At 39.4% G+C, this 24,343-nt stretch overlaps 1 protein-coding gene across 2 annotated transcripts in view; it reads right to left on the bottom strand.

Moving 5' to 3' along the window:
- Window positions 1-14,441, bottom strand: part of UBN2 (ubinuclein 2) — a 61,426-nt gene extending 46,985 nt beyond the window's left edge. The window contains exons 1-2 of one of the 2 annotated variants that reach the window (XM_054564341.1): window positions 13,720-14,441; window positions 9,187-9,279 (exon numbers count right to left, since the gene is read on the bottom strand). In XM_054564341.1, coding sequence (XP_054420316.1) covers window positions 9,187-9,279; window positions 13,720-14,199 — 573 coding nt within the window. In that variant the 5' untranslated portion in view covers window positions 14,200-14,441. The remainder of the gene's footprint in view (window positions 1-9,186; window positions 9,280-13,719) is intronic. The other variant, XM_054564342.1, reaches the window with a different exon arrangement.
- Window positions 14,442-24,343: the final 9,902 nt, after the last annotated feature.

The following is a 24,343-nucleotide window of genomic DNA, read 5'->3' as shown; positions in this document are numbered from 1 at the left end:
AGTTATGAAGGAAAAACATGCAGGTAATTTACAAGGAAGTCACAAGCTATGGGGACATAAAATTATAGTTAAGTACCTACCATGACGACGATGACAGTTACCATTCTCTGAACACTAACTTTGTGCATTAGCGCTTATACTAAGTACAACTATCCATTATTCCACATTTGACAAATGGGGAAAAACTAAAGCTTGGAACAGACAGCTAACTTGTCTAGGCTCACGCAGAAAGTAACAGGACCAATCTTCAAATTCCTGGCTGTCTGACTCCCAGTGCCACTCCATTCAAGTTCCATCAGAGAAGACCTGGAGCCTCCGGGTCCCATTCCCGGGCAGTGACGGGAGGGGGCGGGGGGCTCCTGCTGCCAACACCCAACTGCACACTGTCGCGCCCCCGCCCCCCCGTCACTCATCGACGGCGATTCCTCCCGCTTCACATCCTCATTTCATTCATTCTGCTTTTCTGCCTTAAAACTTTATTATTCACTAAAACGGTAAAAGCTGATGATAAAAATAAATAAAGGCTGGTGACAAACGCCACACAACAGATTATTACTCAAGAAGAACAAAGAGGAAGGAACTGCTGACACATGCAACACATGGGTGAATTTCAGAAGCATTATGCTAAGTGAAAGATGCCAGACACAAAAGACTGTAAGATTCCCTTTATAGGAAACTCTAGAAAAGGCAAAAAAAAATAAACTTCCAAAAACCAACAGTGACAAGAAGTACATCAGAGGTTGCCAGAGGTCAGGGCTGGAGGGAGCAGTTATCTACAGAGAAATAAAGGGGAACTTTCTAGGGTGGTGAAATTGTTCTGTATCACAACTGTGGCAGTGGCTACAGGACTGCGTGCATCTGTCAAAACTCATCAAACTGCACACTTAAAACGGATGAACTGTATTTAATTTTATTTCAATAATGCTGATTTTTAAAACCCCTTGTGACTATTTCTACTTCAAAACACTCTCCCTCCACAAACTTTTGTTCGTATGATTATTCACACCTAAAGCTTTCTTTCCATTCTCCCACGGCTGTAATGCTGGCTATTGTTTCCAGTTAAATGTAATGAATGTCTTAATTAGCCTCTCCTCTGTCATATTTATCCTCAATTTATCTTACATAATATCCCCTAATTAATATTTCTAAAATACCATTTGTATCATTCCTCTGCTCAAAATGCCTTGAAAGCATCCTACTTATAAGATAAATCTAAAACCCTTACTATGGCATTAGTTAAATGCTTCTTACATGTTGACTCAAACTACCTATCCAACTTCTTCCTTACTTTTCCATCTTTGATCCATTCAGTCTCTCCAAACACATTTCTTATCTTTTTTCATCCCTTCCCCTTATTTGGAATAATCTCTTAAACCTTTCTGAATTCTTCCACCTTCACAGCTCAGCCCAAGTTTTAAATCTTTTCTCCTTCATGCTTTCTACTTAAAAATCACAATGGTCTTTTTCTGCTGTCCTAACATATTTTTTTATCTAGGTAAAAAAATAGCTGCCTGTAAGATTTACCTAGGGAACATGGAAAAAAAAACAGAACAGGTCTGTTGTAATGGGCGAATCAGACATAGGCAGAAGTACAAGTGACTTATGTATAATTAGAGATTTAGGAGCATTTACCATATTTTGCATATGTAAAATGTGCACTTTTTGCCCAAACTTTTGAGGGAAAAATAAGGATGCATATTATACATGGGTACAATGATTACATATCATGGGCATAATAATCACATATACAATGCACACAAAACCTTGGTTACGCATTATACACATCAAAATATGGTAAGTCTAGTCAAGGTGACCAGTAGTTACCACAGGAAACTAGAACTGTTGTTAATAGTTCTGAGTCCATAATCTAATATATGCAGTTAATTAACTAAGTAAATGTAAATCTTATCAATGATGGCAAACAAAATGTCTAAAGCTTTACTTAATTGTAATAATCTGACCAAAATGCTTCTCAAAAAGGATCATACAAATTTAAGACACATTATATTAATTATAGCACCGTAACAATGATAAAAGTATCAACTGTATATATTATGACATATCCATTCAATGTTTATAGTCAATTTAAAACAACATGGTCAAGGAATATTTCATATTACAGAAGGCAACAAAAGCAGTTTACCAAATGTCATGTAGAGTTCAGGCTATTCACAGAAAAGGTAATATTAATGTTCTCTAAGCATCTGAAAGTGTTCAATCTGTTAATATTGGAGACAACATTAAAATAACAAGATACTGCTTTTCCAACTATCATACAAACAGTGAGAACTCATTTATGAAAATCACAACACATCAATGTGTCAAAGCACACATATATAAAATGCTCAAAGAATCCTAACAAGCAGATAATAACTATGGTCATTACCAATGGACAAAGGATGTAACTGGAGACAGGGGTAAAGGAAAGCTCTGGCTTAATACGTACGCTTGAATTTGTTTCTAATAACAGGACTGTACTCCAGTATTACTCAGGCAATTAAAACACGCGTTACAAAAATTTTAAGTGCAAGAGAGCAAATATGTAAGCACACATGCATTATTAAAAGCTCTGAAAGGATAATGACCAAACTAACAGCAGTTATGCCTGGCAGGGGGCTTAGAGATGATTAAGGGATTTTTCTTTCCTTCTCTTTATTCATCTGTACTTACACATTCTTTACAGTGAACAAAATCTTTGAAATACTTAAATGTTTACATACACGTAGACCTCTGGGACAAAAAACTCAAACAGGGATGACCTCCGGGAGAAAACCAGTTAGCTGGGAGTCAGGGGTAGGAAGATTTACTTTTCATTACATTACCTTTCATACCTTTTGAGTTTTTTATAAAGTACATGTGTTACCCATTCAAGGAATTTTATTTTCTCAGGTCTGGTCCACCACTTGTTCAACGGCGTTCAGTTACTGACTCCAACCCCACTGTGGGAAAGGGCTCTGGGTAACATTTACGCGACACGCCCCAGGCCTGAGTAGCTCTTTCTTAAATCCCTCTCCAATTGCCCGGGTCGCTCTACCTACACTGGCTTCCTGACAAAGCAGTTACTGTCAGGCACTCGAGTGACCTCCCTTATCAGACGCCACCCATTTTCTGGCCTCAAGTGTACTTTCTCTCACCTCTAGCCTTACCTGGAAACTTCCCTCACACAGGCTCCCCCCCCACACACACCCTTTTATACTCCCCAACCTCAGTTCCCCAGTTCCCCAATTATGCAAAAAGTCAGTGACATGCAAATAGTACAAACTGGAACGAAACTTCTGGCAGCTGCCCAAAGGCACAAACCAGTTAATTCACAAATATTAAAATTTCACCTAAAAGAACTCAGACTAGATTGGCAAAGGGTTATTTTACACTGTCTTCCCTACTAGGCTTATTCTGAAGTGCTCTCTTTTTCAGCATCCTTAGCAAGAATACTCCTTGCAGCAGAATCAAAGCCTCCATAAATTTTCTGGATCTCTGTGGTTGATATTAACAGTTTGCACAATAATTACATCTTATAAAAACATAAAATGTATTTTTGAAATTAAAAAAAATACCTTGAATTTTTGCTACATTTAGTAGGAAGAAACTCCTTTAAACCTATTCCCCTAGGATGATGACTCAGAAGAAAATTATTGAGTCATTAGTACCTGCTTAACTTGATAGTCAGTGTTTCAAGCCAATGCAGTCTGATTACACTGTAACATTAAGATGGAAACATACAAATAAACAAGATATTCTTGGTACAGTACCGCCTATTGCCTCCAGGACATAAGAAATCTAATATAAAACTAGTAACGAACACTCATTGATCACCTATGGAAGACAGAGTAAACATGACACTAATTGCTAAGACTCCAGTCTTATAATTGAGAAGAAAATATCTCCTGGTCACAAAGCCTCCCTATTTGTCCCAGTCCTGTCACAACCTAATCTTTCTCCAACTGCTGATTTTCTTAACCTACCAATAGAAAATGGTAGAGATCTAAGTCAGTGGAAAGACAGCCAAGAGCTGATTTCACGGCACAGAAATAGTACACTCAGATTTCTATAATCACCACTTATGGATAGAGGGCCTTCCCCCCAAATACCCTAAAAACTGTTGATCCTCAATTGTTCCTAAGGGATTTAAGGAAGTTGAAGGGAGTTACTCAGCTCAAAGAGGCCAAGGAATTAAAAGGGCATGTCATGGCAAGTGATTACAATCATTAACTGCAATAAAGAAACTACTATTCGAGTTGAGAATTCCTCCTTAACACCCCCCACTAGTTTTTTTCAAAATGTTATTTTATGTTTTTATTGTATATGTAATATCATACTGTTGTTGGTCTACAGAAACTAAATACACAGTCATTCGTTCTTTATTAGTAGAATTTATTTTGTCGCAGTGGTAGTAATAAGTTTGCCCAAACTGCTTTACCCAGAGAATCCTTCCTACCAAGTTGATCCTTAGTGACCAGACACAACATTAAGGCCAAAACAAACAGGAAAACCAGCCAAGGAGTTCCCAAAAACCCTTGGCAAATGTAGACAGATGATCGACTAACAATATGAATAACTGACGGAATTCTTAAAACTCCCAGGAGAGCACATAAATGCTTTTCAACATCCACGTGTGTCAGTCCCATATTTGAGGACACATTTTAAGCAATCCATAATTATCTTAAGTATAAAAATAGAAATCCTTTCCACACAATTGAGTAGTACCTACTATAAAGTCACACACTGGAAATAACATAGTTATTCTAAGATATTGCCATTCTTTAAAAGCTATGTGGACAAAATCAGTTTTAAAAGCCACACCAAAAGAAAATCAAGACTTTTTATGAATATACTTTGTTTTTGAGTAAAAGCAATGTTAATTCCATTTGATCAACTGTTTTATTTATAAAGGCTACTCAGAAATTAGCTTCATACCATCACATACCTTTATCCTTCCCCTTTAAAATAAATACGAAGCTAGACTCTGAGAGTCCAAAATCACATCGAATTAAGCATCAAATTGGGTGGTACTCAAAGTCTACATAGTATAGTAAGCAGATTTTAAAGTCATAAGGTGGTCTCATAAATGCCAATAAATGTCTGGCCCCACAAGTCTTCCTATTCAGCAAGTCATTCAGATTCAAATCGTTTTACCTGAGCCCCTGCTAGGTACAAACTTCCATTCTAAGTGCCTTCATTTAGTACTGAATTTCTACCCAATTCTAGGATAGCATGATCTTTCAAGATGGCAGGGTTAACAGAGTGAGGAAAAAAAAAAGGAACACTAAAAGTTATCTTCCAACCATCTGACCTAACAGGCTTAGAGAACAAATCTATACCCACCAAACCCAACCTTATTCCCTGTTCCAGAATATACATGACCTCAGAAAAAGCATACTCAACTTAGAAAGCATCTAAAAACTGAATTGGAAACTAGGATACTTAGCCTAAATATTTGGAGCCTTAAAACTAGGAACAAGGAAAGGCAGAGAGGCTACTTAAACTGTATCCTGCTTTCCTCCTCATAGAGTAATAGTGATGTCAAAACTTGAACTTAGCTATTTAATAAGATTTATATTCAATAACCAAGTTAGTAAATGTTAGGTCATGCTCCTGTCTCCCCAAAAAACATTTCGCAATTGATGTTGAATATGCACTGTCATATCACCAAAAGACCAACCCAACAGGAAATAGGACACAGGCAATAAAAGCAGGAGAGAACAGGAAAAGAAAACCAGAGAGCATTCAATACGGGGTGCTCCTTCTACAAGTCTGCACTCCCTGTAATTTCTGTTGTCACTGCTTTTCAACTTCCAGATCTGTCTCAATCCTTCTACCCAAAACACCTACTACGAGAGAAAGGACACGTCCTGTCCTCTAGGTCGTCCTCCCCGTCTCCCCTAAGCGGCAGCCTGCTCCACTCATGCAACCCCCCTCCAGCACAAGCGACAGCTACACACGCGAAAGACCACAAAAAGCCCATACACTTGCCGCTTGGGCCTTCGATCAACCACAGAACCCATCATTAACATCACCCATTACTGTTGCCCAAACCTGGAAACCCCCAGTTGAATTAACTTGCTCAGTTCTTTGAAACTTCTTACACACACATTTTCCTCCACAATGGAAATAGCATATCCTCCCACATATACCACCAACCACTCTGCTCGCAGCAGCGAAAGGGCAAAATGTGAAAGTAGATGGAATGATGAGTTAAATATATTAGAAAAAAATAGTAAAGCAAGTGCATCCAGGTTTCAAACGAGGCCTTGAAAATCTGGCCCACAGATGTATTTTGTTTGGCTCACCAGGTGTTCTAATTAAAAACCAACATTTAAAAGAAAGAGGTTAAGGAGACTTGACTTGGGTTGGTGAATACACAGTACAATAGATAATGTATTATAGAACTGTACACCTAAAATCTATATAATTTTATTAACGAACGTCACCCCAATAAAATCCATGAAAAATAAAATAAATTTTAAAAAAAGAGATGCTAGAGGAACCAAAGCCCAAGTTCCTGCAAAGTAACCAAGGGACAGAGCCGAGCCGCAGCTGGCCCTTCAGACAGACTGGGCACGTGCTCTCTGCTGTCCGGGACAACTGCCCACATTTATTGTCTCTCTGGCCTACTTCACTGATTAAGCAGCAAAAATCTCGGGGACATCTGAATTTGCTACTCCTGAACTACAGGACAGTAAGCTACAGGTCAATGAAGACCTTCACGTGCAGTGTAAAAGCGACCCTTTGCAAGAGCCTACCCTGGACAAGGCACCTTCTCCCAGGCCCTTTCTGCCCTGATGATTCTCATGAAAGGTTCCAAATAATTCGTTGTGGTCTTCAAGAAGGGGTATTCAGTGGGGTATTCAATTAATAGAGGTTAAAAATCCCATAGTTGTTCGTGTTTAAAAAAGAATTTATGACATGTACAGAATAAGAGCAGTATTCCACAAGAGAGATGCGTCTAACTGACGAGACAGTACTTCACAGATAGATAGCCCTTTCAATATTTCAAACATGAATATTCTATTTTTTTCATCTGATGTTGATAAAATCCTTGTGCTGTAAGGCTGGCCAGGCAGATCTTAGTGCCTCTCACAGGTACCAACGCAGGAAAAAGCCAAGAGCCCTCACTAAGGTTGCCCGTGTTAATATGGGAAAGGCAGGATCCGAATCCAGTTGGGTTATCCTGTGCTCCTTCCACTACCTGCCTCTCATCCACTGCTATCCTACAAAGGGTAGAAAAGCTATTTCAGGAATTACAGAGAAATGAAGTTCCACAGGAGATTGTAGGTATCCACTCAATTAATGCACCAAAGTCTCCAAAATTCATTCTGATTTCAAGAACAGAAATGGCCCTTCACTCACTTTCAAATCCCCACAGGAGAGTCATTTGTTTCTATGGGAACTGCTTGGCATTGTATTTGTGTATTACACATATACTTCTTGTCTTACTATTTTGAAAGTTTTTCCAGGAGAGGGCAACTGTTATGCCCCTTTGTGTGTCCTGTGTAAATGCTGAAATAGTTTATTATTTATACGCAAAATTTAACTAGGAATTGCCTTTCTCGTCCCAAGAAACAAAGGGCTAGAAAGCAACCTTCGGCAACTTTCAGAAATAATGACAAAGACATCTAAATTATAATATGAAGTAAACAAAAATAGTATGAAGGGATACGAGTTTTATTTGTTTCATAAGCCTTGAAGAATCAAGTTCTCTTTTTTCTCAACAGCAAAAAAATATATATATATATATAAGATATATATATAAAAAAAAATCCAATTGTGGTGGGTTAACATTTTGCAAGATTTTACACATAATATTTAAAAGATCTTATTTTACTTAAAATATAAATACACACACACACACACGTATACATAGCATATGTAGAAATATACATATAGACATCTGAATTTGCTACCCCCTGAACAACAACATAAACCTTTGTTGTTTGAGTGATCTTTTGGGACAGCCTAGAGCTACAGGAAGTATCCTCTGCCAGGTCGTTTTTAGCCTAATGATTTTCTTAAAAGGTTCCAAATAGTTTGTTATAACATATATATATTTAATATTCATAATATTCATGACTTGCTTTCAAGTTTATGCACATAAAGTCTTCATGAGGCAAGGCACTTTAAATCTCTACTTAGAATGAAAGTAAGAAAATGAATAGCTGAAATAAAAATCTGGAAAAGAAATACAGCCCCTTAGTTTGGATTAGAACAAAAGTATCATTTTACCCCTGCACAATGGCAGTGCCTAGATACACGCCAATTATTTGGAACCCACTTTCACACATCAACCAATTTCACAGCACTGGTTTTTCTACGTCAAGTACCATCCGAGGACTCTCCTATAAGATTTAATGCCATGCTACTAATAATTTACTATAGCGCTATTTACAAGAGCAAATTTTTGGAAACAACCTAAATTATTTGGTGCCTGGTTAAATAAATTGTGATATATCCATACAATGAAAAAGCATCAGCCTTTAAAAAATAAAGTTCTTTGTATGCTGCATTTGTTTTTAATCCTTGATTTTTAATGTTGCTTAGCTTCAGTTTGAAGTATAACTTTCACTAATACAATAAAAAGAAAAGCTATGTGCCAAAAAAAAAAAAACCCCAACAAAAAAACAAACAAACAAAAAAAACAAGCACCAATCTACTGGGACACAGAATATTAAAAGTACATAAATTGTTAAAGTAAACAAGATACTTTCAAAGAAATGTCATGCTGCTTCTGACTAACTCTGATCCCACGGGCCTCAGAAGTACATGCATTCATTCTCTTAACTCTTAAGGGACTGAAGGGGTTGAGAACTACCACACCAAGGGCACCAAGCTTGCATTCTCCACAGCAGCAGACAGGGCAAAGGATTAGAGCTGGGCAGACCTGAATACGCAGCCTAGCTCTTGCCACTCCGTGATCTTAGGTCAGTTCCTTAACCTTTGTCAGTGCTGCTTACCTTGCAGATATAAGGACTGAAGAGAGTATATGTTAGGCAAACTGCCTGACTCTAGAAGGAATAAAATAACGATGGCTGCTATTATAACTATCACAAACCTATAACCATTTACCATATTTGGATTAAATTTATGAGAACAGATAAGGTGGACAACAGACATTATAAGCCCTCTCAACCAATCACAGAAAAATAGGCCAACAGGATAAAATTACCTAAGCGAGCACTTTATTATACTTACATATTTCATTTCAAACTTCTTAGCCAACATTTCCACTTCTTGCCTCTCTTGATGCTCATCATTAAATGGGTCTTCTGTGTGAACGGGCTTCTTCTGATTCAGAGTGAATGGGAAAAGAAATAAGAGGTATTAGTACTAATTCAGAATTGAATATATCCTTAAGTTTAATAATGAAAGCCAACTTTTCCAAATATTAATGTTAGAAGCATTAAAAGTAGAAAGAAATGCTGGTTTTGTAGTAAATATTTATGGTTTTAATGGATTCTTACACGTTCTATAGTTTTCCTGGTGATTAAGAACTTAACAATTCAGACTCTCTTTACCTGTAAATACTGATTGTATGGTCACACCACTCAACAAGAGGCAAAAGAACCCCAAGAAAATTAGGTAAAAGTAAAAATCCCACTTATAACTCTAGTTTGAGATCCTCCCAACAAAGATTAACTGCTTTGGTCCAGAAACGCTCCTAAAAGGATCCCTAGGTTATTAATTTCAGAGTCAGCATTTAATCATCTGCCCTGAGTTATCACTGGATTCCCTATAGCTGCCTTGGCTTTCTGCTGAGGCCCGGTATCAACCTCTACATCACCAACATCCTGTCAATGGATATCCATTCAGGGAGTATGTTTCACTTTTACACAAAGCTAGAAAAATGAAATCGCTGCAAAGAGAAAACACTACATGGTTTACTTCCAGCAGAGGAGAGTGAAAGTTTATTATAATACATGGTTTTCCAAAAAACAGCAACAGAAAACACCACACAGCTAGGATCCCACATTTTTAATTTTAACCAAAACAAACAAAAGATAAAAAAAACCAAAGAGAAAGGTAAGTCACATCCTTTATTCCTATACTCAAGTTTACTATTTAAGCAGACACATTCCATATATATGGTTTTTCAATATACAAAAAAAAAAAAAAAATCCAAAACAAAGAGCTACAAGAAAACTGACTAGAAAGGATTTTTTTTTTTTTTTTAAAAGGGAGGCTAGATATTTTTACTGAAGTAGCATCTTCAAGGAATTAGAAATGAAAAGGATGTGACAAGCTAGAATATTGGATACAGATTTGGCTGACCCTGAAAGGCAAGAAAAATATGCAGAAGGGACAAATATTTGCACACTTTGGAACTAGACACTTCACTCTGGATACAAAAGCTGAGATATGATCACTTTAAAAAATATGACAGAAAAAAATGAACAGAATAAAGGGATATACCTTAAAGCTTAAAGGAAATAATTTTAAAATCAATTTTTTAAATTATTGTAGTAAGTAACAGATTTACAGAATCCTTTATCCCAATAGGAGTTACCAATGGAAAATATAAACATGATCTGAAAGGAAATAAACGGGCCAGAACAGGCTGATAATGAAATAAGAAATGTTTATTTCTTATTAAGGGATGTTTAGGGCATAGCCTTATGTTGAGACTAAAGTTAAGGACAGTGAGCAACGACCATGTACTGCCATTATAAACTGTTCCTGCACATCAAAGTCCAAATACTAGGTCTTACTATTGGCCTGACCCATTTAACATGTGCAAACATTAATACATGGATATGATTTTTAATAGGAATCACCTTATATGTCATTCTAAGATATTTTATGTAGGCATCAAAAGTAAATCTTGTATTTATTTAACAGTATACAAAAATAAATTTACAAAAGCTGACTCATTTTTCTTTCACAGTTAAGAAATAACTCCCTACCCACAATCAAAGCTCTAATTAGGTAAATTGCTTTTTGGGTGAAAAAGATCTGAAAATAGCAAATATCAAAATTTCCAACTGCCACCAGGTAAAACTGAGGCAATTTTGTCCTCTGACCATAACTTGACATCATTTTCAGGAAATCTTTCATATATGTATGCTATCCAAAATTTCCAAAAAACAATGGAATATCACAGAGTTCTGTAATAGCATTATCATATTAACTCTATTATCATTTCTTTTTCCTTGTACAGTAAATGTTCAATTATCATTCTGGATATACAAGAAACAAAAAGGCCAAACAAATGTGTGTTCTGGTTAACCCTTTGTTTGTTTGTTTACTAAGAGTTTAAAAAAAATTTTCTTGGGTATCAATTACCCCTAAAATGTATTTCAAAATTGTACTATTTCCCTTTCGTCGGAAATGGCAAACCAATCATTCAGGATAGAGATGATTCCAATGCCTTAGTCATCAACCTGAACCACCCCAGTCAGGACTCAATATTCCACAGAGGTGGCAAAGGTTGAGGGTTTGGCTAACCTGTGTCCTGACAACCTTGACAGAAGTTTTGATTTTCATATTTTGCCAACATATGCTCATTTAATTGTGTTCTTCCTCATTAATAAAATATAGAGTATACAAAATATTCTGATTGAATTCAGTTAATCAGGGTGTTACAGTCCATTGTATATTTATGAAGGGGGGTGACCTAAATACAAATAGATGGTGTTCACAGATAACACATACACCTATCAACTCAAGGATCTGAAGCTAAAATCTTCTTATTCGATGATAGCTACTTCAAAATTTTAGAATCTTTTTCTCTTAATTTTTTTTTTTTACAAGATCTCTTTTCCTCCCCTTTCTGCTCCTACCCTGCTATATGTATGGTATGTTGTTCAATAACAGTAATTGAAAATTTAAGCTATTTGGAAAATATTACAGCATCCCTAAAAATGAATGGACTTGCCCTGAGGGGAAGAAAAACCAACTTTGGGAACTGTCACTTTCCAGACCAATTCTAATGAACACATTTTGCCTTGTGATGGTCTCGCTTCCAAGCATTTCCTTTCATGGTCTAGGACAACTTTTTTAGAAAGGTGTTTTCTGCAATTATGTAATGAATATGTTCACTGGGAGCAACCACAGGAAAACCTGATAAATCTTTGTTGCAAAGATGCATTAGCCTGCTCCTTTGTAAAGTGGAGAGAAAACGGTTCCTAACTCATGGAGCTCTGCTGCATGGGAATGGACCAACTAGGCACCGGACTGAGAACTGTGCCTAGCACCCTGTAGGAACGCCGTAAATATTAGCCATTTTTATGTATTTTTTACCCAAATACAATGCTTTTCACTTGCAACTTATAAAACAGATTAGGGAGTAAAACTGCAAACCAACCTGGATTACTAGAAGAAATACAATTTATTTGAAAAATGCTCTAATATAGTATTTTCAAAAATTGAGGGGGGGAATGACATGACATTCATAAATAACAGGGGCACTAAAACGAGTCGGAAGGACAAAATATTATGATGAAGTGACCAAAATGATCTCTCCCCTTAATTCATTTGTTTGAAAACATTTAGTAATGATTTGACCACACGACAATATTTGTAAATAATAATCAAAAGATTAGTTGGCCATTAAAAAAACCCCAAAACCTAGTGACATTGTTTAAGGTATTTTTAAACTAATAAGTCATTTATTTCAACTATAAAGACAGTTGAGGATAAAAACTAAACAGGTGACTTCCGGAGTCCACCAGACAGGCCTGTGCTAAAGCAAAACCTAATAAAGAACATGACTTCTAAACAACAGAGGGAACTGTACTCTAATCACTGTTACGGTCATTTTCCTATTTAGTTCACTTCTAAAATCACAAATGCACCGCAATAAAAATTACAGTTACCAACAAATCTCTCTCCTACCTCCATTGTTCACCGGTTCCATCAGAGGCATAGCTATTTTTTTCGATGAAGTTTTTAAAAATTCAACGCTAAGATTTTTTCACCATTCTCCCAAAATTACAATACCCAAGTGCAATATCCTCCAACTCGGACCTATAAACTAATGATATGCATTCAAATAAGAAAATGATAGTAGGCGCCGTATAAAATAGGAGTCACCTCCTCATTCAATTACAATATGAACTCCGGAGAAAAATAAAGATAAAAATGTTTACCAATACCAACACGAGAATAAAAAAATAAATAGCCAGATAACTAACATTTCTCCTTCATCCTTAAAGTGGAATTCTTAGTCTGAAAATGTTGAGATTACTTTTAAACACCCTTCAATTAAGAAAAATCCTCCACGGTCGCAAGTGCATCTCAGCAGCCACTGCGCCAACCGTAACAAATAGAGATGAAGGTAAGGGTAATACTAGAGGGGGTCACACGATGTCCCTGCTTGATTGGGGGGGGGGGGGGGGCGTGTCCCCCAAGGTTTTCTCCTCCTGTGTACTGGGAAGGACAGCTGGAGCTCCATACGGAAAACCTAGCCACGCAACTTGCAGGGAACTCAGATAATCTGAGGTTTCGAAAGATGAAGAAGAAAACCGGCTCCGAGCGGCTTTGGACGCACGAGGCGGGGGTGGGGGGGTGGATTCGTGGAGCCGGGTGGGAGCCTCCGCCAACCCTGGGGAGCAGACGAAAGTAGCACCAACCGCTCGTCCACCCTCTCAGCCTCAGCCCCCTCAAGCCCACCCTCCCGGGCGACCCGAGGCGCGCAGGGTGGGCTTCAGAAGGTGCAAACCACTGGGGAAGACGGACGGGTCCTGAGGCTCCCGGGGTCTGGGGGGATGAGGGAGGAACCTTCTGTACCCGTTGTTCTCCGCACAAGAGCAGCTCCGGGTAACTGAACTCCACGCAGCTCTCGTCCGTGGGATCCTTGAGCACCAGCTCCAAGCGCACCGTCTCCCTCGGCGGCCTCTGTTGCGGCTCGGCCCGGGAAGCCGACTCGCGCGGCGGGGGCGGCTGCAAGTGCAGCTGCGGGGGCGGCGGCGGCGGCGGCGGCGGCGGCTCGGGCCGCGGGGGCTCGCGCTGCAGCGACATAGGCGGCTCGGCGCGGCTGACCTCGCGCTGGGGGAGCGGTTTCTCCCGCGGCGGGGGCTGCGCATCGGACCGGGGGGCAGCCTCCCGCGGGACCGGCTGCTCCGCCCGGACCTGCTCGCGGTGCGGCTGCGGCTCCAGCCGGGGGGGCTCGCGAGGGTACTCCGGCTCGCGTTCGGCCCCTGCGTATTCGGCCTCGCGCCTTCTCACCGGTGACAGGCTAATAAACGCTACTCTGCGAGGCTCCGCCATCCCTACTGTTCTGGCCCTCTGCCCTCACTCGCCCCGGCGCTCGGTTCTATGCCGAGTGCTTTGCCTGCCCGCCCTTCCTTTTGCTCTCCGTCGCTTTTCTTCCCTCCACCACCCTCAGCCGTCTCCGCCGACGCCACCGTGAGTGCGGACCGTGCCCCCTTCCCCGCCACTATGTTCTGATGGGCTCCACAGCCATCGCCAGGATCGCCGCAGCCGCCATGTTGGATCCCCCACATAAATAGAAGCAGGCCACTGAGCGGGCGCATGCGCAAACTGGAGACGCTCGCGTCCACCGTCGTGGCTGTGGCTCAGTTTTCCTCTTTTCCTCCCAACAGTCTGGGAGCCCAGACAGGTCAGCGGAAGTGACGCCATGGCAGGGCCCGTTTCCTTGGGAACGGAAGACGCCGTGTGCGCCCTTCCTAAAAGGGAGGAGTATAGGGGTTCCCGAGGAGCTTTCCGTTCACATCCGGAAACCGGAGGCACTTGCCAAGGGCGAGCGTCTGGATGTTCCGGGGACCGGCTTGTTTAATGGCGGTGGGTCCCGCCCGGCATGTGCCCTCTGCTGTGGCTCTAGAGAGTTGGGGTTGTCAGCTGGATATTCAAGGCGGATTTGGAGAAAGGGTAGAGGGACGCAAGGACCAGCCGGTGTACCTGCCCTCCCAGCGCCCCCGCAGCCCTAAGTTATCGAGGGAAGAAAGGAAACGGCCAACTCCAGCCGGACTCGCCCTTAGGCTTCCTTCCGCAAAGCGCCACGCTGACTCCCACAGGCCTCCCTTTCCTAGACCGACTCCTGTTTTTCTCTTCTGGCCGCGGGGGACATTGTGTGTGGCACCGTCGTAAAATGCTCAATAGCGTTTTGCAGTTGGGAAATTGTTCGAGCAAGTGAAACTGTTCTGGGCTCGTTCATAAAGCCTAAACTGTTGATATTAATCGCAAACTTGAGGGTTTGGTTATATTTTAGGGGACGTACTCTCCGAAAGTAAATGCTAAAAAAACCCGTTTCAGGGTGGGGAGAAACCTGAGTTGGGCGTGACTTGTAAGCACGCCTTGATAAACTAATTGGAATTTAAATGAATGACGACTGCTGTCCGTTTTAATCCATTCAGTATAAAGTAAATTTCTGGGCTCGTCTTCCGCATCCCAAAGGGAATCTGTTAAGTCCACTAAGCGGATGAGAACAATGTCACCTATTGACTCTTCGAGTGAGTGTGACGTCACAGACCATTTCTGAGCAGGTTGTTTTTTGCTCTATTTCCCTATCTGTATGAAGATGGTGATGGAATAAATGGTTCCAGAGGTCCCTCCCCAGCTCTAAAATGCTGCCATTTCTCCTTGGCACTCTGTTTTACCTACAGTATCCTCTTTCCCATTGTTCCTTTTCCGAGTCTACATTAGGGTCTCATTTTGGAATTGTCTTAGTAGCACTGTATTCACCTTTCTGTCTTCAGTCACTTCCTGCCTGTCTGGTAAAGGGGCTATATTAATGCTTCCAAAACACTGTTTGTTTGTTTGTTTTTTTATACAGGGATGGGCAAAAGTAGGCTTATAGTTGTATTATTAATTTATTATTGTATTTATTTGTATTATTTTAAAATAATAGAACTGTAAACCAACGTTTGCCCACCCCTGTATTATATCCTTCTCTGTCCTAGCTGCAACTTACCTGCAAACTAACATGGTTTGCCCTCTGGAATTAAACAATGGGGAAAACTTAATTGACAATAGCAAGAGACAAACAGAATCAACATAAATAGGTAGAATGGATCACAGTTCACGACTTCTTGTGTTAGTCTTCTCTGAGGAAGTCACTTAGGACCAGAATGTTTTGAGAAGATCCTAAGGAAGGGTATCATGGAGAAAGCAAAAAGAAAGCCTGCATAGGGAGTGAGCTTGCAGGGTTGGAAGAAAAGTCAAAATGGCTGGAGCACAGGGAGCAAGCGGGGGAAGAGATACAAGAGACAAACACAGCAAGAGGTAGGGGCCAGGTCACAGGAGGAGGAAAGGAGTTCGGATTTTATTATTAATCAAAACCAGAGCCATTGGAAAATTTTAAGAAGTAACATGATATTTGAAGGAAAGCATTTGAAGAAAGTGGGCATAATCGACTGACTGTATTTAATACTACCACGTCTGGTAAGGTGAGCTCAGGGAGATGATTCCTGTGTTTGGCAAAAGGAGATTATGGGTGAATTTGAGGAGCTTTTTCTTTTTTTTTTTTTTTTAATTTCCATTTCAGGCAAAGAAGGTTGAATTAATCATACTTTAGTTTGTGGTGCATTACCATCATTGGTATATGCAAGGCCTTTATCAATCACTCTCTGAAATTTCTCTTAGCGTCCCATATGTCCAACAGAAATTCTAAAGCCTAACATTTTGTTTGTATGTGAGCTTGTGTATTATTTTATATGCATACAGTATTTGTAAATTTTTATATATCTCATTTTGTATCCTTTTTTACTCAATACTGTATTTTTAAGATCCACCCATGTTGCTGTTTATAGTAATACATTTGGTTTATAACTTCTGAGTAGTAATCAGCAATAGCATATTTTACCTATTAGCAACAGGCATTCACTTGGCCTCCTGCTCCCCCTCACCACCACAGTGCTGCCATGAGCACCCTCACTCATGTGCCTTCAGATCTGTGTGGAAATGTATTTGGGGAAAATACTGAGGTGAGAACTGCTGGGTCCCAAGATACGCATACGCGGTTAGGGGGTGCTCTCCACAATGGCTGCATCAGTGCATGTGAATTCCTACGTCACTTCCTGCATTCCGCTGCATTGCCACCATCAAATCCAGTATAATTTTTGCCAGTTATTTTAATTTGCATTTCTCCGGTGACGAAGGTATTCGAACATCTCTTTCATATACCTGTTAGTCTTTTCCGTTTTCTCTTTGTAAATTTCCTGTTTAGAATCATCGTTCATTTTTCTTATTGTCCATCTTTCATTTCTTGTCTTTCTCTTGTGAATTATACAGTTAATTTCAAATCAGTGAGTAGAAAGTTAATTATTCAATAAATGGTTTAAGAAAACCAAATAGGCACCTGGGCAAGAATAAAGTTATATCACACCTTGTAAAAGGATAAATTTCTAGCGAATCAAAGTTTTAAATGTAAAAAAATGAAAGCATAACAACTTCAGAAGAAATCAGCTGAGATTTCATTTTTTACTTTATTTATTTATTTATTTATAGAAAGAAGGGAAGTGAAGGAGAAAGAGAGGGAGAGAAACATGGATGTGCGAGAGAAACAATTGGTTGCCTCTCATAAACCCTCTGAGCTGGGCGCTGGCCCGCAACCCAGGCCTGTGCCCTGACTGGGAACTGAACCAGTGACCTTTTGGTTTGCAGGCCGGCACTCAAACCACGGAGCCACACCAGCCATGGCATTTTTATTTCATTTTATTTTTGATTTTATTTATTTATTTTTAGAAAGGAGAGGAAGAGGGGGAGAGACATCAGCTGAGATTTTAAATAATTTCACACTAGGGAAGGCATTTACAAGTATTATTGTTAACTTCAACTATTTAAATTTCTGATGACAGGAAAAACAGTCTTTTGACTAATAGACATATGACAAACTTAAAAAATTTTGCAACACACTTCACATAGGGTGAAGTTTCCTAATCTATAAAGAATTCCTATAGATCAAGCAGAAACAATAATAAATTAATAGAAAAATGGAAAAAGATATGAACAAATAGTTCACAGAAAAGGAAGTAAAACAGCTCTTAAGCAGATGAAATATGCTCAACTTGGCTCAATTGCTGTATCAAAAAATAATGTGCATTTCTAACTTTGATAAATTGGCCTCCATAGAAGGTATCAATTTATATTCCATCTACAATGTGTGAGGTTTTCTATATCTCTATACCCTGGCAACATTATTGTCAAACTTTTTTATCTGTGTCAAGCTGATATATTTTATTTAAGTGATTTTGGTGTACATCTCTCATGGTGAATCTGCATACAATGGAATTCTGTGCAATCTTTTAAAAATCTCATCACAAAGCTCTATGCTTAAGTAAAAAGAATATGCAGAACAATGTTTAGTATACTATCATGCAAAAAGAGGAAGGACATTGTGTTAAAAGGGAGAAATAATGTACTGTTTATATATATATAAATGATCTCAATGTATATTCACAGACTCAAAAGCGATGTGGGGAGGACATTGTGTAGACGGTTTTTGGAGCAGGAGAGGTTTAACTGTCAGGGGAGACAATCTAGCCGTGCTTGTTCGGATTTAAAGCCAACTGTCATAGCTAAATGTTTGCATCTTTTTAAATTTTTACATTAAGCAATTCTTAACTTACAGGAAACTGCATACGACAATGAATTTTTCTTTTTGTATATATACCCCTTTAACAATTCCCACTGCAAGATATATGAGATTTGCTCCACCCCAGAAAGGTCCTTCCTATCCCTTTCCACTCAATTCCCCGGCAGAAGTATTCCCTAGTCTGATTTCTATCACCATAGATTAGTTTTGCCTGTTCTTGAATGCTACGTATACAACCTAGGCATGTGCCTGATGGGGAAACGAACCCAGGACCTTTTGGTTTATAGGAAGGTGCTCCAACCAACTGAGCTACACTGGCCTGAATGCTACATATACAGAATGATAAAGTTTGTACTCGTGTATATATTATGTCTGGCTTCTTTCAATCAACATTATGGTTTTGAAATTCGTCCACATTATTTCATATCTTCAGCAGTTTATTTTTTCTTGCTCTGTCGCATTCCATTTATGAATATACCACAATTTGTTTATGCAATAAACTTATTAATGAATATTCTACATAGTCTTCAACTTTTCTGCTTCTAGGTGTAATAATTTTATGCTCTCCAATTTTAAGAAATTCAAGTTGAACCGTTCCCTTAAGCAGAACCTGTTTATTGCAAATTGTGCGCTAAGTAATGAAATACTAAACTAATGGTAGACTCGGTCTTAAAAACAGGTTCATGAGATTGTAACCGTGGGGCTATGAGATTTTCACACCGCAAAGGCAGGTAAACTAAGAGATTCCGTGTGAAAGTCAGGTGCTTGAGATTTGAGGGTTATTTGGCATAGTGGACAAACACTTTTCAGCACATCCCCCCACTATACAAATGTTAGGTGAATGTTTAGAAAAGGAAGAAATCGGAGAGGTTTGGAATAGCTAGGAAAACTTTATGGAGGAAACAAGGACTTAATAAGGATGATGCAGATATGCATAAATAGAACAAGGGAAGGCGTGACCATAGAGTGAGAAGTGGACTGTCGTGGCCTCGGAGGATGGGTGAGCTGCCTTGCCCAACAGGTTTGAAAGAAGGGCAGTGAGGACGAGAACTGAATAATATCAGGTCTTCTGGTTTCAAGTACCATACATCATCCTAAGCTACTTAAATGCATAGAAAAGTGTATAAAGCTGACGTCAGAGTATTTCTCAGAAACCAAAGGAAGGAATGTGATCAGGCCGCAAGAACATGGAACGAGAATCAGGAACTAGGAACTTACAGAGGTGTCTCTGTCTCACCTGCTTTTTTCTCCGATCTGTTTCTTTTTGCTCCCCTCTCCCAGAGGACTAGCTTTCTCTGCTCCCCATGTTACATCATTAAAACCATGGCCTTTTATATGAGTACGTCCTCCTTTTTTAAAAACATTTTTGTTGGAGAGACTATCCTAGACTAAGACAGGAAAGAAACTTTTACGCCCAATTCCAAAATCATAGAGAAGCTTTTCTGATTGGCCTAGCTTAGGTCAGGTACTCACCTCCAGAGTAAACAACGCGAGGGAGGCAAGGCTACCAGAAGGTTGTGATGAGGTGGATGGGGTTGAGTTTGGGCAAGGACGCAATTCCAAGAAAGGGTAAGGGTCTGCCTGTCAGGCAATTCACCTGGTGTTGACCACAGAGGACGGCAGGACAAAATTTACACTTTGTGGTAAAATCACTGAGAATCAGAATGTTGGCTTATCCTACGGAAAAATATAACAAGTATAACAAAGCTGATTTCAGAAACGAGAGAAAAATCCAGACCAATTAGTATAGAAGAAATCAAGAACTTCGACATCAAACAGCAAAACACCACTTTAAAAAGAAAAAAGAAAAAAAAAAGTCTGGGTCCAAACAGCCAGTTCCACAGGCAAATTCTACCAAGCATTTATAGAACAATAGGTTTAAAATGATTTAATGTAACCCATCATAGTAGAGTATACAATTGTCTAACCATGGTGCTGTACACCGGAAACTAATACCAAATAATGTTGAAGGTAAATTGTAATTGAAAAATAAAACTTAAAAAGAAAGTAAAGTGGTCCATCCTATATAATAGGAGAAAAGCTTCTAACAGAAGCAAAGCTTCGTGACTCAAGCAGAACACTGATTTGACTTCTAACCCACAAAACAAAATGAAATACAGACATTAAAAACCTATACAGGGGTATGATTTTTCATCTATGAGGCTGACAAATATAAAAAAAAAATTTGGTGACACTGCTGCAGAGGTAAGGGGAAAAACTTTCATTCATTGCTGGTGGAGACAGGAGCTAGAACAACCTCTGTATGTGGCAAGTCAGCAATTATCTGTCAAAGTACAAATGTGCATACTCTTTAACCCAGTACTTCCACTCCTATGAATTTATCCAAGACCTATATTATTTTGTATGTACGTGTTCTCTCCCCAACCTGGATTCATTAGATAAAATTGTTTCTAAAGAGCAAACTCCTTCCATGGCTGGTGTGGCTCAGTGGATTGAATACGAGCCTGTGAATCGAAAGGTCGCTGGTTCAATTCCAGTCAGGGCACACGCCTGGGTTGCGGGCCAGGTCTCCAGTTGGGAGCTGCAAGAGGCAACGGATTGATGTGTCTCTCATACATCAATGTTTCTCTCCCTCTCTTTCTCCCTCCCTTCCCCTCTCTCTAAAAATAAATAAAATCTTTTTAAACATTAAAAAAAATAACCAACTCCTTCATTGACTTATTAGTTGTATCGATTTTTCTAGGTTTACATTTAATTTCAGAGTTCATTGTTTTTTTCTTTGTGGAGTCCTTATGTTTATTTCAATGCTCTTTTTATTCTTGATAAGATACTTAAGTTACTCATTTTTACTTTTTTCTATTTATTTTCCTTTATTGATTTTAGAGAGAAGGGGAGGGAAGGAAAAAGAGAGGGAGAGAATCATTGATGTGAGAGAGGAACATCAATCGATTGCCTCTTGCACATGCTCCAACCTCGGTCCAAACTGGAAACCCAAGGATGTTCCCTGACCAGGAATTGAACCTGTGACCTTTTGGTTTGCAGGAGGATGCCCAACCAACTGAGCCACACCAGCCAGAGCTGCTTTTTCTGTTTATTAATATAAGGATTCAAAACGTCAACTTGTCCTTCGAGCTTTATCTCTGCTCCAGTTTGGTTACAGCTTGGATTTCTCTCTTCCCAAAAGCTAAGAGATTGTTGTCTAAGTATCAGTTGGCTATTTGAGATTTTGGTTGGTTGCTTAATTGGTTTTCTTTTCTTTTTTCTTAAATGTTTAGGTGGCAGGGTTCTTAGATTTCTGGTTTTATTGACTACTATTTTTATGACATTGTGATTAGAAAACATTCGCATTGGTTCTATATTTGAGATTCCTGCTCACTAACTTAAATTTGCTTGCTGCAAGCACCTTCAGCATTCTGTGCCTCAGTTTCCAAAATGGGAATAATAATATACATACTTTTTAAATTTGTTGGGATGAAGTGAGTATTTGAAGTGCTTTGATGTGTGGCTGGTGCATTGTTTGACAGTATTTTCTTTGTGTCCTAATGTCCCATCAGCTTTAGTGAATGAATGTCCTATGGGTCCTTGTAAAGGAAGTCTGTTCTCTCTTTTCAAAGTACAAGCTAATTGACAGTATAGTCCTCAGTAGTTGTGATATTTAAGTTCTCTATTTGCTTTACTTACAATTTTTTTCATTCCAACTGCCATGCACTGTAATCTACTACTGTCTTCTCTTTTTTGTTTTTTGAATACTGATGCTATTTCCTTTGCTGCATACTCATAGCTGTTACATCTTCATTGAGAAATGGGCCCTTTGTCATTCAAAGTGTGTTTCTTTGACTTGCTTAATGATTTTGACCTGGAGTCAACCCTGTTTGATTGTGACACCTGCTCTCTTTTTATTTGCATTTGCAGGATTCTACTATTGCTCAGCTTTTATTGTCAACGGTTATATGTAGACAGAACAGAGTTAGGTTTTGCTATGCAATCCAGTCTGCTGATCTGTTTTACTTAATAGGTGAGTTAAGCCCATTTACATTTTTGACATGAGATGTATGTCTGAGCATAGATCTGCCGCATTATCTTATGTCACATTTTCTCCTTTCAACCTTTTAAAAAAAAATCTTTCATGAACTGATGTTTGCTTCGTTTTGTGTATGTTACTTCTGTTAATTTGGAAGGTTTATATTTTTGTTCTCAGAGGATGATTTGATAATGTGCTTAATCCTCAATTTCTTTGGACATTGTCTATAACTCTATACTATGATCAATGATAGAAATTTGCCCTGGCTCAGTGGATCGAGTGCCAGCCTGAGAACCAAAGGGTCACTGGTTCGATTCCCAGTACATGCCTGGGTTGCGGCTGGGTCTCCATTTGGGGTGTGCGAGAGGCAAACAGTTGATGTATCTCTCACACAAGGATGTTTCTCTTCCTCTCTTTCTCCTTCCCTTCACTTGCTTCTAAAAATAAATAAATCTTTTTTAAAAATTGTGTATTTTCTCTTTCTACAATTCACCTTTGTATTGTAAAATATACTTGTATACTGACTACTTGACTTATCACCTTTAATGATACCTTAAAGATAAAATAGCAATAAACTACCTTTTTTCTACCTTTCTGTCAGAGTTTTACTATTTTATATTGGGTTACAGCTTTCATATACACATCACCAATTTTCTAGTGATATTTTTGTTCACCATTTGCCTGCCTTCCTGCCTTCCTTCCTTCCTTCCTTCTTTTTCTCTTGTATTAATTTTCTAGAGACCCTTATCTGTGTTGTCTGTTTTGGTTACTCATCTTTGTTCCTGGGCCAGTTATTTTGGTGACTGTGCCACAGCACGGGACCCCGGGGCCACGGGCTGGCCTGGCAGGTATTTACCTCTGACTCAGGTTTGCATTCCTCTTCTCCGCCTCCTTTGATTAGCGGCTGTGGGGCTGTTCCCCACGGTGTCTTCTGTGCTACAGGACAAAGTGCTTCCCGCGAATACGGCTTCCCTCTGTGATTTTTTGGCTTGCTCAGCCTCCTCTGCTTCTCAGAACTAAAATGTAGATGTTTTTTCATCGAATAGAGGGCAATGAAATATGAATATTTAGCTTTTTCTCACCCTACCCCCTCAACAGGAACGCTTTGTGCCCACCCCCCATCCTCCCCACTGTGCTGGATCAATTTCTGGTTGAGTCTGTGTTGTCTCCTCCACCCCAGCCCTTCCTACCGCATTCCTGGTAACTACCAGCCTGATTTCTTTGATCGTCATTCTCCTGCTTCCCTCTTGATTGTATATTTATGTTTGAGTTGTCTTTAACTTACAAAAAGTTATTGGTGTAATACATGGCTGAGTTTCATTCAAGTTGTTGCTCAAGTGTAGGTCATTTATTTTGTGTAATATGCCATTCTGATGTCACCACAGTTTATTTCTGGACTCCACTCTCAGTGGGCATGTTGGCCGTATCCAGGTCTTTCCTGTACATACCCTCTGGTGTGCGTCTATAGAGTTAGGGGGGAGGATTTCTTGGATACATACCAAGGAGGGAAATTTCTGGGTCACAGTTTGAAACTGCAAGTTTACAAATAAAGCCTTCCTGGTGTTCAAAGAATAGATTAACTTCCGTATGAAAATAAAGAATAAGAACAATTAAAGTTAAGGTTAAATGTATCTAAATATTATTTATGGCCTCATTTATGCTGTTCTCAGCATCTGATGTCTGCTTATTCTCTCTACCTAGTTCAATTCTATACATCAAGTTTCAGTTTTCCATTCACTTCCCCCATTTAGCCTTTTCTGTTTAACCCTGGTCATCTTGGTGGCTGCTCTTGGTTGGGGACCATCCTGTACCTAAGTCAGGAAGATGGCGGCCGCAAAGAAGTTGAAAAAGTCACCAGAGTCGATCAACTCTAGGCT

Source organism: Pteronotus mesoamericanus, unplaced genomic scaffold, assembly GCF_021234165.1.
Source record: "Pteronotus mesoamericanus isolate MK-2021 breed Mesoamerican mustached bat unplaced genomic scaffold, CSHL_Meso_final scaffold_85, whole genome shotgun sequence".
Taxonomy (NCBI): Eukaryota; Metazoa; Chordata; class Mammalia; order Chiroptera; family Mormoopidae; genus Pteronotus; species Pteronotus mesoamericanus.
This window is presented reverse-complemented; position numbering and strand designations above follow the sequence as displayed.